Source organism: Lissotriton helveticus, chromosome 8, assembly GCF_964261635.1.
Source record: "Lissotriton helveticus chromosome 8, aLisHel1.1, whole genome shotgun sequence".
Taxonomy (NCBI): domain Eukaryota; kingdom Metazoa; phylum Chordata; class Amphibia; order Caudata; family Salamandridae; genus Lissotriton; species Lissotriton helveticus.
In genome coordinates, this window is record NC_136069.1 from 186,196,663 (window position 1) to 186,212,054 (window position 15,392).

General features: G+C 47.2%; 1 protein-coding gene across 5 annotated transcripts in view; it reads right to left on the reverse strand.

The window, feature by feature from the left end:
• Positions 1-15,392, reverse strand: part of TTC3 (tetratricopeptide repeat domain 3) — a 1,911,479-nt gene that overhangs the window by 1,473,123 nt on the left and 422,964 nt on the right. For all 5 annotated transcript variants that reach the window (XM_078656864.1, XM_078656865.1, XM_078656863.1 and 2 more), the window contains 2 exons: positions 14,036-14,198; positions 13,903-13,939 (listed from right to left, as the gene is read on the reverse strand). In XM_078656864.1, coding sequence (XP_078512990.1) covers positions 13,903-13,939; positions 14,036-14,198 — 200 coding nt within the window. The remainder of the gene's footprint in view (positions 1-13,902; positions 13,940-14,035; positions 14,199-15,392) is intronic.

The window sequence follows — 15,392 nt, forward strand, 5'->3', positions numbered from 1 at the left end:
AGACAGTGGTCACCAGTATATAAAACCAGTACTGAACAAGCATTGGAAATGCAATAGGTCTCGCAGCATTAGAGTTAGTGCTTTTAGAATTGTTTATGGGTTTTTTTTGTAAATCTTTAGCATTTTTGTTTCCTGTAGCCAATGCTAAAGAATTACAAATAAAAAAAGCCATAAACAATTCTAAAAGCTCTAACTCAAATGCTCCGAGACCTATTGCACTGTGTGAGGGTGAGTGAGGGTGAGGGTGGGTGAGGGTGAGTGAGGGTGAGTGAGGGTGAGTGAGGGGTTGAGGGTGAGTGAGGGGTTGAGGGTGAGTGAGGGGTTGAGGGTGAGTGAGGGGTTGAGGGTGAGTGAGGGGTTGAGGGTGAGTGAGGGGTTGAGGGTGAGTGAGAGTGAGGGTGAGTGAGGGTGAGGGTGAGTGAGTGAGGGTGAGGGTGAGGGGTTGAGGGTGGGTGAGGGTGAGGGGTTGAGGGTGAGTGAGGATGAGTGAGGGTGAGTGAGGGGTTGAGGGTGAGTGAGGGTGAGTGAGGGTGAGTGAGGGTGAGTGAGAGAGAGTGAGGGTGAGTGAGGGTGGGTGAGGGGTTGAGGGTGAGGGGGTGAGGGGTTGAGGGTGAGGGGTTGAGGGTGAGGGGTTGAGGGTGAGTGAGTGAGGGTGAGGGGTTGAGGGTGAGTGAGTTGAGGGTGAGTGAGGGTGAGGGGTTGAGGGTGAGGGGTTGAGGGTGAGGGGGTGAGGGTGAGGGGGTGAGGGTGAGGGTGAGGGGTTGAGGGTGAGGGGGTGAGGGGTTGAGGGGGTGAGGGTGAGGGGTTGAGGGTGCGTGAGTGAGGGTGAGTGAGGGTGAGGGTGGTGGCCCGATGGGAGAGAGCAGCCAGGATGGGAGAGAGTGTGAGAGAAATGGCAGGATGAGAGAGAGATGGCAGGATGGGAGAGAGAGATGTCAGGAAGGGAGAGAGATGGCAGGATGGGAGAGAGAGATGGCCGGATGGGAGAGAGTGTGAGAGAAATGTCAGGATGTGAGAGAGATGTCAGGATGTGAGAGAGATGGCAGGATAGGAGGATAGGCGAGAGGGCGTCAGGCAGACAGAGAGAGAGAGTGGGAGGAGCAGTGACTCTGTTACAGACAGATCGAGGGAAGTAGGGAGAGAGGTGAGGGGAGGGAGAAACGGCGGCCGCGATTACTGACACTTCAGGAGAGAGGGCGCGTGAGGAGAGCTGAGAGTGACAATGTCAACAAAGGACGGGAGGGCATGAAGAAAGGAGACCCCCTTGCAGAGGTGACGGGCAGAGAAGAAGAGACAGCGACTGGTGAAGGGTCATAGACAGAGGGCAATGGGAGAGAAAGGAGTTACTGGCACTGTCCGCGTGTGTCTCGCTGGGTTCTGCTCACCACGTAATGGGCTAGTCTCGCTCAAAGAAGGCTAGTTGAGGACGTAATCGAACACTGAAGCTGTTCCCAATTAGCCAGATAAATATGTTAAATTTAAGATTATGTGCAAGAGTAAGTAGTCTGCAGTAAGTGGGGTGCCAGGCACTGTGTGCCACCTTTGATGGTTTATATGAACCGGGCAAGGAGCACTGCTCAAGTGAGTAGCGCACAGACAACCCACGCCTACACCACCCATGAACAGCGCTTTCCCGACATTTCTTCATAGCAAAGGGGCTTAAACCTGGTTGGTCACTTGTCGTAATAGCCGTGATTCTCAGTAATTGCTGCATTCGCTCAGAGGATTGCTAATAATATCAGACATAATCTGATAGGATAACATGTGTGTGGTTGTGTGCGTGTGTGGTGAGCATCAGAGATTCCCCTCAGACATTCCCCTCACACTTGGCACCAATTCTGATTAGGGATGTGCCCACCTTTGTTTACCACAGAGTAAGGTTGTTTGACCCTAGATATCAAGTTGGTCAGTGTCAAAAAGCTGTTCAGTATATGGGAGTTGTTTGTTACGCCCGTTTCCGAGATTCAGGCCTGACCTTTAAATGAGTGGCGACTTCGTGTAAGGCGAAGTGACCATTAATTATTCGTAATGCAGTAGCTGCGGTCTTCCCCCCTCCTTACATGTATAGAAAACGGCTGGATGCCCTGCGAACAAAGACACCGTGTGGTGGCCCATAGGCGGGTGAAGTTAAAGCCGAAAAGCAACCAATCACATGATGTTTTGTGGCAGCGTCACACTGGTAGTCGTTTTTGGCGCATTAAAGAAGGCGGCTTCGGTTCCACAGCTCCCCGCGCAGCCCTGCAGTGCACGGCACACCAGAGCGCGGGACGCCTGGTTTCTGCTGTCAGCTTTTGTCGCAGTATTGTATAGCTGCGCTGCCACGAAGGGGGAAAAACACGAATCTCTTCAGAGTGGCGTGTGTGCGCGCCGGCGCCGCAGGTCCCCAGGCCTTCTCCGTGTGACTGCTTAACCGTAAAACATGTAGTGTCAGAGGCCAAGTGCTCGGAGCATGTAAAGGTTTAACAAGCTGTGATGTGGGTCACCGAGCTTGCAGTGACGCCCTGCAGGCCTGTCTTCCACACAGCTGACAATCCCTGTCCCTTCTGTAGCTGAACAACCCTGGCCCTGTCTGCAGTCCTCTACCTGCAGACTCAACCTGTGCATGCCGAGTGCTCTTCAACCAGCGGTGTCCAACCTAGGTGCAGAGGCTGCATCCATGCCAGAGCGGGTAAAATAAACAAGACGGAGGGAAGAGAGGGGAGGGGGGAGGAGAAATGCGAGGGGCCAGAGCGGGTAAAATAAACAAGACGGAGGGAAGAGAGGGGAGGGGGGAGGAGAAATGCGACACGGCGGGAAGGGGCAGGCAGGATGACTCAGGGGAGGGGGCGGAGCGGGGCAGAGCGGCATGTGGGTGTGAAGAAGCCGGGCCTTTGAAGTGAAGCTAAGCTTCACTTCAAAGGTGTCGGAGGAATGCGGGCGGCTGTGCACGCGCTTTTAAGCTCAATGCACATGCGCATTGAGCTTAAAAGTCACGGGCACTGCAAGGAATCGCCACGATTCCTTGCAAGTTAGATAAAGAGTCGATGAGCCCCTATAGTCTCGCTTGCTCGATGCGCATGCGCATCGACAGGCGAGACCTAAAAAGGGGATAACCCTTACCTCATACGCCGTTTGCAGAGAGGGGAGGAATGGCAGGGAATTAAGTAATCTGCAGCTAGACTGTGTCAATACCAGATAAAACGTTACTGAAGGTAAGTAACTTGTTCATCCGATAGAGACATCAAGCCGCAAATTCCTTAACTTTGAAATAAATATCATAGCCTTATCCACCTGGAGGAGGGCCTGCTAACTAATCTTACAAAAGTGCTCCAAGAGAACCAGCCACTCATAACCAACAACCGACCAAATATAGCAATAGAATAAAAAGAGCCTGGGCTCTTAATAAAAACCGTGGCAATGACCACAGATAATATAAATAAGAAAAAACCCCACAGGCACCAGAGAACCGAGCCTTAAGGGAAGCCGGATAAAACCCTAGACAAGACATCTGACAACAGTCAGATATTAGTAATAGACCCCCAAAGGGAAGGAAAACTCTTAGACCAGAAGGGCCACGGATAAAACAAGTGCAATGCAACTGCATTCTCTACATCAATAACGAAATATTTGAAGAAGACGACCTGTCCCAATAAGTCCAGAAAGAAGGACTTCCAGAACTTGTTCCTATTAAACCCAAGATGAATAAACCATCATTGTAAAGTCTGGATACTCAATCCATGTACAGAGAAAATTAACAATAGCCCGTCCATCCATAACAGATGCTTACTAGAGAAGGAACAAATGTCCTTAAGGAGAACAATGCTAAGAATAGTGCAGGAAAATAAAGAAGCAGAAGAGCTTTTAAGAAAGCCTAAAATTCCCCTACTATATAAGACTTGGCCGAAAACAGCCTGAAGGTAAAGTCTTTTCAGACACTTCCTCTTAGATAACTGTAGAGACAGAGCTGACATAGCAAACCATGTTACAGAACTGAACACAGGAATTACATACACCCACAAATAAAGGACGCGACCAAGAGTGTGAGTATTTGAAAGAATACAAAACAGGGTCTGAGCTTACCAGCACAACACTTCAATAAAGTGAAGCACCCAAAATAAACATGCACTCCGCTTAAGTAGTGAAAAAGGACTGTGCTGATTCTCCTGACAAGGAAAATGAGAGAATACCGAAAACCAGATATACACCCTATGCACCAGGTCTCATTATCGGAATAACAATGTCTCTATTAGAACTGCTGAAAGACAGAAGCCACGCAAACTCAGCTTACCATACCGCTCCAAAGAAGCATGTGAACAGATAAGCTTCCCAACCAGAAGGTACTTCCCTTTTAATAAACCTCTTGAGCTTAAGCCCATCCTCAGAGGTAAAAGAAAAAAGGGGCACAACCATCCCATAAAGATGGTATTAAAGCAAAGAAATTTGCTCCTTGCAGGAACACCATCTGGTGAAACAAAAGTGGACATGGCAATGCCCTAACAAGGCTTAAACCTTGATAAAGAAAGAGCTTGCTTCACCTATACAATCCTAGTATAGGCCAAATAGGATATAAACAGAGAATGAGGAATTATGACTCTGTATTCCTTCGCCGATCACGGAGGCATCTTAATGCCACTTCGGCCTGAGCCCCAAAGAGATCGGCAGGATCAAATGGCATGCCAACCAAAGTCGACTGTACAGCCTCTGAAAAACCTGAAGCTGCCAACCAAGCACAACGCTGTAGAGCCACTACAGATGCCATGGCTCGACCTACAGAAGGAAACAAGTTACTTACCTGTAACTGTAGTTCTCCAGTATTGGAAGCTTTCATAGATTCACATGCCTGAATCATTCCCCGTCGTCGAGACGGGAGTCTCCGGTACATAAATAAGCAATGCTTAGTAGTATAGCAAACAGAAAGAGGCCTAGGCCCATTTCCCTTTTGCAACCCATAACCCTTGTTATGTAAAAGAGACCAAACTTTTCCCTGAACCAAGCAGAGCTCCTCACCCTCTAGAACCCTCTTGAGAGAACCTCTTGCTCCTCAGATTTTCGCGCACTTTTGCATAAAACACTCCTCATGCTAAATCCAAGGTGAGTCTCTCAGGGGAGGAGGGTGGGTCGCATGTGAATCTATGAAAGCTGGAGAACTACAGTTACAGGTAAGTAACTTGTTTTCTTACCCCAGTATTGGACCTTTCATAGATTCACAAGCCTGAATTAGAATAGCGAGCAGTGACATAAAACACATTTTTTCTATTTTTTTTCCATAGTTACTTCATACAGCATTATCCTGTACATAGTTAGTTAGAATTCTGCATATTAATACAGCAGGAACAATACTAAACATAGCAATAGAAAAAATGTGGATTCGCAATCAAGAGAAAAGGATGAAAGGTGTAAAGAGGGCTCACCGTTATTGGATAATGTTTCTCAGCATCGCTTCTCCCACCGCCACATCTGTCTCTGTGGCTGCTTCCAAGCAGTAGTGCCTGGTGAAGGTGTGCTTAAATCTCCATGTCGCTGCCCTGCAGATATCCTGGGTCGGCACTCCTGCAAATAACGCAGTGGAGGTGGACACTGCTCTCGTTGAATGGGCACGAACTTGTGCGTTGAGGTTTTCCACCAGCTTGGTGACAATATACTATCGCACTGGAAATCCATCTGGCAATCCCACATTTTGATAAAGGGAAACCTTTCCTGAGTGCGCTGAAAGCGACAAAAAGCTGTGAAGACTTGCGAAAGTGTTTAGTCTCTTGCAGATAGAATTTTAGACATCGCTGGACGTCCAGCGAATGTAGAACTCTTTTTGCCGCTGTTGTAGGTTGTGGAAAGAAACTTTTTTTGAACTAATGGCTCATTCAAATGAAGTCAGTTGGTACTTTTAGGATGAATTTCGGATTAGTTCTGAGAATCATCCTATCCTCTTTAAATTGCAAAAAAGGGTCTTGATTTGCGAGAGGGATCGGAGGTCTAGAATAGGACGCCATTGAATGATGTTTTTCTTGACTAGGAAAAAGCGGGAGTAAAACCCGCTTCCCCTCTGGGAGTTCGGTACCGGTTCTATTGCTCCCTCTCCATTGCCCGAATCTCCTTTCGTATTTGATGTAAATGCTTGACCTTCTGATGTATCGGCGGTGTACGAGGGTTTTTTTGTAGAAATACTAGTGTGTGGTCCAATTGAATAATGTTGAGGACCCATTGGTCCGTAGTTATCTGTTGCCAATTTTGAGAATAATGAGCAATTTTTCCACCCAGGGGAACACGTGATCTCAGATGTAGCCGGAATTTGAAGGTTATCATTGTCGTCGGGTGTTGTCTTTCCCCTGACGACCTCCTTTACCTCTCGGAGTGGATTTTGGGTAACCTCCTGACTGGCACTGTGTATACTGCTGACGGTAGGGCTGGGATGAGGTGGAGTAAGAGGAATATCGACCCTGTTGGTATCCTCTCTTGTAAGATGATTGACCTCTACCTTTAGAGCCTCAAAAATGAACTTTCCTGTATTGTAGAGTTCCCAATGACTTAGCTGTATCTTTTTTGATACTCTGCAGTGCTTCATCTATATGCTTGCCAAATAGATCTTCACTGTTGAGAGGAAGGTCCAAGATCATATTCTGGACCTCCGGTCTAAATGCCGTTGCCCTCAACCATCCTTGTCTGCGTAGTACCGTAGCTCCTCCCAGAGATCTGAATGCTGTGGTCGCTATGTCCATAGGGCAATCTATGACTTCGGCCGAAGTCCTCTCCCACTCTTACAGAATTTTTCTGGCTTCTTGTCTCTCCGTCTCTGGTACACGGTCTATGTAAGGCGAAAGGTCCCACCACATTTGCCTATCGTACCTCCCCAAAATGGCCAGGGCATTCGCAACTCTCACTAACAGGGCCGACCGAGGAAAATCTCTTCCCCGCATTGTCCAGCCTTCTACCCTCTCTGTCCGGAGGTGCTGTAATAGGAGCGAACGTATTTCTTGATTTTTGCTGAGCTGCTTGGGTAAAAACGGAGTCTGGCTTGGGATGATCTAAAAGACAAGCTGGAGCATCTGAAGACACCTTATATTTTTTGTCCAGTCTGGCGAGCACCAGAGTCACTGTAGCTGGTGTTTCCATGACCTTCAGGCCTTCCTCCCAAAGATAACTTCCAATCGGTAAGGATCGAACTGTCCTATGATAGGGTTCCTTGAAGTCATACAAGAAACATTCAGCCTTATCCTCTGCCATGGTAAGGGCGAATCTCTTAGTGGCTTTCTCCATTAAGTTATGAAAAGCACCGGTGTCCTCCGGTGGAGAATCAACAGGCTTCCGTGAAGGAGAAGAAGGTGAAGGAATGAGATAATCGTCCCTGTCTCTGCTAGGGTCCATGATCTCTCCTTCCTGGTCATTATCTGTGGTCCCTGGATCTTGTACAGATCTCGGTGGTGGTGATCTAGGAAGGGGCTCCGGTAGGATCTCCCTCCTACGCACTGGTGTACTTGGTACAGAGCGTGATTGAGCCGTAGCCTCGGGAATTTCCTTTGAGGCTTGAGGTACAGGATATCCTCTCCTATAATCCTCTAACATGAACTGTAGATCTTTTAACAAAGAAGATGGCACACTCATCATCTACTCCAAATGTTCCTGGCGGTATTGTTGCTGGGGACAATCTCGAAAATTCATATTCATCCTGTGAATCCTCCTCTTGGTACTTCACCTCCAACTGAGACGGGCTACTAGCATAACCTAAAGGACCGCCATCATCTTCGTCCCCTTCCGAATCTTCTTCCTCCAGAAGGTGAGATGGTACCAGAGGCGACACCTTACTTGGAGAGGTAAGTTTTGGTGTAATTGTCCTCTCCAAGGCCAAAAACCTCTTTTCTGGGGTTTTTTCCCTCGTCGACGAGCCAGTCGACGAGATCGCCATCGAAACAGTCGACGATATCATAGTCGTCAACGTTGCTGTTACCGTTGTGGTCATCGACGATCCCGTGATCACTGCCGTCGACGACGTGGTTGTAGCCGTCATCGTAGGTCACCATGTCGACACGGTCGTCGACGGTGGTACTGTCGACGGTGATAAAGCTCTTGACTAAGCTTTTACCTCAGGTTTTTTATAGACGACGTCATTTTCCTCGTCGACGATGCAGATTTCTCCACTTTCTCCTCAGAAGGTGTGGAGAATGGCTTCTTGACATTAATCTTGACCTTAGGGGGAGATTTTGAGGGCTCTTAACTAGTTTTCTTGGTATGTTTAACCCCCGAAGCATGACCCTTCTCCTTTTCTTTGCTTGAAGGAGATTTTGAGGCACTGCGCCCTGAAGACCCTGGGGTGGACTTTTTAAGGGCCTTCTCACGTCTTTCACCTGAGGTATGAGGCTGAGGAGATCTGCTCCTTTTCTGAGATCTCCTGGAAGAAGAAAACTCCTCCTCACTGTCACTAGATATGATCTCCTTCCTAGCTTTCACCTTTTGAAGTCAGAGTAGAAGCCTTCCTTCACGGTCCCTCAAAGCTTTATTGGAAAAGGTACGCCATACCTTGCAATCCTTTGCCTGATGGTCTGGATAAAGGCAGTAGATGCAGTCTTTATGAGGGTCGTCTGTATAGAACTTTTTCTTAGAGAAGGTGGCACAAGCTCTACATAATCCTTTTTTCTCCTTGTCAGCCATGGTAGAAGAAGGAGAAATAGTCTGAAGTATTTCAAATATTTAAAAGTGGAGAAGGAAAAATACTCAGGTCCAATCCAACTTGAATATAACTGAAGAGTTTGAGTAGAGCTCAAAGGAGACTCCCTAGCACAACGTGCGGTAGAAAATCTGAGGAGCAAGAGGTTCTCTCAGTAGGGTTGTAGAGGGTGAGGAGCTCTGATTGGTTCAGGGAAAAGTTTGGTCTCTTTTACATAACAAGGGTTATGGGTTGCAAAAGGGAAATAGGCCTAGGCCTCTTTTCAGTTTGCTATACTACTAAGCATTGCATTTTTGATGTACCGGAGACTCCTGTATCGACGACGGGGAATGATTCAGGCATGTGAATCTATGAAAGCGCCAATACTGGAGTAATTGTAGTGTCCATGTCACACCTAATTAAAAACTTAGCTGCCTGTTGACCATCTCTTATCAAGCCACCAACCTCAGAACAGAGGTTATCCAGAAGAGATAGCAACATTTTGCGAAGAGTCCCACAAAGCGTGGGGAAAACGCCCTAGCAAACAGGACATGTTGGTGGATCTCAAGGCAGAGCTGGCAGAAGCAAAGATGTGTTTATCACATGTATCTTAACTCCTAGAATCCTTATTAACTGGAGTCTTGTGCACAGAATCCACATCAAGTGAAGATGTTGCAGCTTGAACCACTAAGCTACAAGTGGAAGGATGTCTTTGGAGGCAAACTGGGGCCCCAGGTGCAGGCAAATGTCAGCGAACGATATCCTTATCCACTGAGACCCCTGACTCCAGGCCAAGTCCCTAATAACATATCAAACAGGGCCTCACTGTATGGAAGAACAGGCTCCTTCCCCATCTCTCCTTGGTAAAGGACCTTAATCAGAGGGTCGGTTGACCTCTGCACCGTAGGTAGCGACAGGTCCAAAACTGTAGACATTCTTCTCAGCATATCTGCAAAGGAGGTACTCGCTTCAGTAGCAAGACTAGGGGGAGAAAGTTACCCAGAAACTTGTGAAGATACCAACCCACTAGCCTCTCCAAGACCAGATATCCAGCCTTCCTCCACCTGAGAAGCAATAGCATCAGAAATGGGCTGAAAAAGCCCTGTCTTAGACAACACAAGGTGACTATCAGAAGTCTCTTCCTCAGAAGAGACCAACAACAGCACATTCCCCTCCGTTTGCACTGTCGACCCCACATTCAATGCCGTATGGTAGGAAGCTGGCTCTGTTTATACTATACCAAAGTAAGGTATGGTGTGCACAGAGTCAAGTGGATCCCCAAAGGCTTACAGAAGTAAAAGTGGAAAATATCATACTATGTTTGTGGTAGTGTGGTGAGCAGTAAGGCTTTATCAGAGGGTAGTGTTAAGCATTATTTGTACACACTAGCCAAGAAATTATAGCACACACTCAAAGACTGAACTCAGACCAATTGTTTGTATAAAAATACTTATTTTGTTGTATTTTATTTTAGAACTACGCAGGACATGGTACAGGTAAGTAAAACGGTACTTTTCAAAGCAGGTTGATCAATACAAGCAAGCTGAAGAAAAGTACTTTCTTAAAGGTTTGTAGAATCTTTAAATACAGTTGAAATTACTTTTGGATTGCTTCAGATCACTTTCAAATACTTTTTCTACTCAATAGCATATGCCTAGATATTCCATTGGGACATTTCCTAGATAAAAGGTAAGTAAAACAGTTTTGCAATAAAACAGAGTTACTAATATCTCCATACAAACACCCTCGACACACGTTTTTCATAGGAAAACAGTCAATGCAATCCTATGGAAGAAAATTAGGTTATCAGTTTGTAGCTAAGTAAAGGGTAGTTAGGGGTGGATTTCTGGGGTTAAAACAAGAGTTCCGCCAGGGTCAAGGATACAATCAAAACGCACACTAAGCGGCACTAGGGCAGCCAGGGGCAGAGTGCTGCGTACCAATGTTATCGAATGGGGGATAGAGGGCCTCCGGTTGGTGGCTGCTCACAGGCATGCCACTTGGATATGGGAGCAAAGCTCCTGGGGCTTAGCTAGGGGCAAAGGGGGATATGAGCTGGCAAACAAGGTGCACCCACAGCAGCACAGTGGCAGCTGGGTGCAGGATGCTAAATTGGTGTTGGGTGCCCTGTTGGTTTCAATGGGGATTCTCCGGTTACAACAAAGACTGCAGGCTCAGACACAAAGATTTTCTTGAGGTGGCCACCAGTTGGAGAGGTAAGTTGGGAAGCTGGGGGATGCCTGGACACCATCAGTTGGGCTACCCAAGGCCGTGGGGTGTCGGGTGCAGGGGAGTCTTTAGGCATCGGATTTTCTTAACAGCTCCGGTCAGGGGGCGGGGTGAAGGAGGGGCGTTGACTAGATACCCCAGCAATACCAACCTCGGTGGTGGGTCTGCGAATAAGATTACATCAGAAAGTAACGAAGAACAGAACGGCCAAAGAAGCCGTCTCTTCGGACTTGACTGTCAAGGCAGTAATGCTTGGTAAATGTGTGCACGGAGGCCCACGTAGCTGCCTGACAATGTCCTGCAAGGGAATGCGCATCACAAGGCAGTAGTGGCTGCCGTCGCCCTGATAGAATGGGCACGCAGCCCCACAGGAGGCTCCTTCTTAGCCAACGAGTAACATACTTTGATGCACAGAAAGACCCATCGAGAGATGGTCTGTTTCTGCACGGCTCAACCTTTTTTGGCGCCCAAGTAGCCAACAAAGAGCTGGTCATCCACCTGGAACTGTTGTGTGCGCTTCAGATAGAACGAGAACGCACGTTTTGGGTCCAAACGGTGGAACTCTCTTTCTCTTTTGAAGGATGCGGAAAGAAGGTGGGCAAAATGATGGTCTGCCCGATATGGAAGGGCGTGACAACCTTTGGCAAGAAAGAAGGACGGGTCCTTAAAACCACCTTCTCCGGATGAACAGAAAGGAAAGGAGGTTTAGAAGAAAGAGCCTGGAGCTCACTCACTATTCTGGCAGAGGTGACGACTACCAGGAAAGTCGTCTTTAGAGTGAGAAGACGTAAAGGACAGTTATGAAGGGGCTCATAGGGAGCGATAGGTTAAGACAAGATTTAAGTCCCATTGAGGCATTATGAAAGGCACGGAAGGAAACATGTGTGTAATGCCTTTCAGAAAACGGATAACAACCGGGGACTTAAAGAGAGAAGGCTGATCTGGGAGCCTTAGAAAGGCGCCAATGGCCGAAAGATGACCTTTGATAGTGCCCAGAGCAGAGCCCTGCTGGGCCAAGGATAGTAGTAACAGAAGTACCTCAGAAAGAGGGGCATAAGGGGGATCCATAGCCTTTGCTGTGCACCATGCCACACATTTGTTCCACCTACAGGCATATAGCGTCTTAGTGGAGGGATGCATGGCTGCCAGAATGACATCACAGACTTTGGGAGGAAGATCGAAAGCTGTCAACTGTCACCGCTCAATCTCCACGCATGGTAGAGGTAGAGAGAGAGGTAGAGAGAGGTAAATGGAGAGATAGGTAGAGGTAGAGAGGGAAATGGGTAGAGAGGAACAGAGAGGTAGAGAAGTAGACAGAGGTAGAGAGGTAGACAGAGGTAGAGAGTTAGACAGAGGTAGAGAGAGAGAGAGAGAGATGTAGAGAGGCAGAGAGAGGTAGGTAGAGAGAGAGGTAGAGAGAGGTTGAGACAGAGGTAGAGAGAGAAAGGTAGAGAGGTAGAGAGAGGTAGAGAGAGAGGTAGAGAGGGAGAGAAAGATAGAGAGAGGTAGAGGGGTAGAGAGAGGTGGAGAGATAGGGGTAGAGCGGGAGGTAGAGGTAGAGAGGTAGAGAGCGAGAGAGAGGTAGAGAGCGAGAGAGAGGTAGAGAAAGAGGTGGAGAGAAAGAGGTGGAGAGAGAGGTGGAGAGAGAGAGGTGGAGAGAGAGAGGTGGAGAGAGAGAGGTGGAGAGAGAGAGGTGGAGAGAGAGGTGGAGAGAGAGAAGTAGAGAGAGAAGTGGAGAGAGAGGTGGAGAGAGAGGTGGAGAGAGACGTAGAGAGAGACGTAGAGAGAGACGTAGAGAGAGACGTAGAGAGAGACGTAGAGAGAGAGGGGTAGAGAGAGAGGGGTAGAGAGAGAGGGGTAGAGAGAGAGGGGTAGAGAGAGAGGGGTAGAGAGAGAGGGGTAGAGAGAGGGGTAGAGAGAGAGGGGTAGAGAGAGAGGGGTAGAGAGAGAGGGGTAGAGAGAGAGGGGTAGAGAGAGAGGGGTAGAGAGAGAGGGGTAGAGAGAGAGGGGTAGAGAGAGGGGTAGAGAGAGGGGTAGAGAGAGGGGTAGAGAGAGGGGTAGAGAGAGAGGGGTAGAGAGAGGGGTAGAGAGAGGGGTAGAGAGAGGGGTAGAGAGAGGGGTAGAGAGAGGGGTAGAGAGAAAGAGGTAGAGAGAAAGAGGTAGAGAGAAAGAGGTAGAGAGAAAGAGGTAGAGAGAAAGAGGTAGAGAGAAAGAGGGTGAGAGAAAGAGGTGAGAGAAAGAGGTGAGAGAAAGAGGTAGAGAGAAAGAGGTAGAGAGAAAGAGGTAGAGAGAAAGAGGTAGAGAGAGGTGGAGAGAGAGGTGGAGAGAGGTAGATAGAGGTAGAGAGCTAGAGAGGTAGATAGAGGTGGAGAGAGGGAGAGAGGGGTAGAGCGGTGGAGAGAGAGAGGGGGAGAGAGGTAGAGTGAGGTAGAGAGAGGTAGGGTGGGAGAGAAGAGGCAGCGATGGGAAAGAGCAGGAGAGACGGAATGAAGGGGGAAGGAAAGCGTGGGAGAAGGAAGGCAGGTTAAGATGAGGACGGGCGTGTGACAGGAGGCAATAAACCAAGTTGGATGGGTGGGGTAGTGAGGCCCAGAGCACACACAGCGCTTCCCTTTCAGGAGCGAGCAAGGGCACCGTCCGTTTGAAAGTTAATTACAAACAGATGGTTTCAAAGCTGGCTCCCGCAAGGAAATCACCAAACGTGCACGCGTTGCCATTGAAAGTAATGCAATGAGTGCACGTTTTTGGCCTTAAAACCGTATCGATTACAAGAGGTCTCCTCCTATGGAGCACAAGGGCGCTGCGTAGGCGAGACCTAAAAAGGATGTGAACATATACCCAAAATTACCAATATGTTCTAAATGCTACTGCAATATAGACCCCAAGCAATACCAGATCATCGTGTCAATCCTATCCTCTATAAACGTATTAATTCTGATTGTTTTCCCTTCATCCATATTAATAAAAGTTATATGTACTGAGGAATGCGAGGAGAAATGATTAGAAGTAGCTTTGCATTTCAGAAAAAGTCTTAACTATTTAATTTGGTATGTACTTACGGAAATGGCAAGTGGCACCCATCTGATTCTCCAAGTCCTACAAATTTAAAGAAAAATTTACTATCATTTAGACACCAAATATTAAGTTAAGTAAAAAAAATAGTCTCTATAACGTAACTGACAAAAACTGTACCTTGTTTGTTTTCAATAGCTTTTCTAAACTTTAGGTTTTGTTGACTAAGCTCTTTTACACCATCCGGATCCATCTGGCACAGTATTTGAGCCTTCTCATTGGCAGCAAGTGCTCGTTGAAAGTCTCCAATTACAAACAGAGCATCACAAAACCTATAGTGGCCCTATTGAAAAAAATTTGTGAAAAGTTAGACTCAGTAAGTTATGCATTTAGGTGACAGGAAAATAAACAACTGCATTTATAAAGCAACACTCCAAGGGTCTATGATTATCAAATCAGAGCATAACACCACCATGGTGAGCACATGTTGTTCTTTCCCAGACCATGCCCAAGGGCTCCACGGATAGTAACATGGGCAAAAAAGATTTCCCTGCATAAACAGAAATGTAAAAAAATAACCCAGCTCAATAACATTGCGCTGATGTAAAATGCTCAAAAGTGCTCACCTGCCTTGAATTACTAAAATAAGTACAAACAAGAATAAGACAAAGTCACTAATGTAGCTTTTGAGTACAGAAACGTTTTTTGTGAAGCACTGGAAATGGAAAAAAAGAGCATAAAAAGCAGTCATCTGTGAAAAAGGTGATGAAAAACATGATTGGTTGAGAGGTGATTGGGGAAATGAAAAGTTCTAGGGCAGTGAGAGGCGATACACAGGTGTTAAAAACTGGTTAAAAGCACATTTAACTGTAAAAAAATAAAGCCCACACTAAGGGCGAATTAAAAGCAAGCTATTGGGACTGCAAGGGATGGGGATGAAAATGTGAGAAAAGGCAATTAGAGAAATGTTTCCCACTTCTCTATTGATTTTATCAAACAGAAGAAATGACTGCACTTCACCGCACTGTAATCAAAGCACAAGTTACTACTTGTGTAACAATATATATGTAAGAGACATTAGTTAGTGATAGATTCCTTACCTTCGAATATCCCCAGGCGTCAGACTGGATCCTGAAAGTTTTGCTTAGCAGTACCCCTGCGCGTCAGTAGGTGGCGTCCTGCGACTCCGCGTCCATCACTGGCGTCGTAAGTGCCGAGATGACGTCAAGGAGACTACTTAGGCGCCACCCATGCACGCTGACGTCAGTTCTGTACACGACTTTCCACCCCAGGAACACAGAGCCATGCAAGATACTGACCATTGGTGCATAAAACTAGGGCCCTGAAAGGGATGACCTTAACCCTAGTAATCAGTTCGCAGAGCGGGGAGGATGGGTGGGTCGGTAAGGAATCTATCACTAACTAATGTCTCTTACAGATATATCGTTACACAAGTAGTAACTTGTGTATCTGAAAGAGACACGTTAGTGATAGATTCCTTACCATAGAATAGATACCCCAGCAATACCAACCCCGG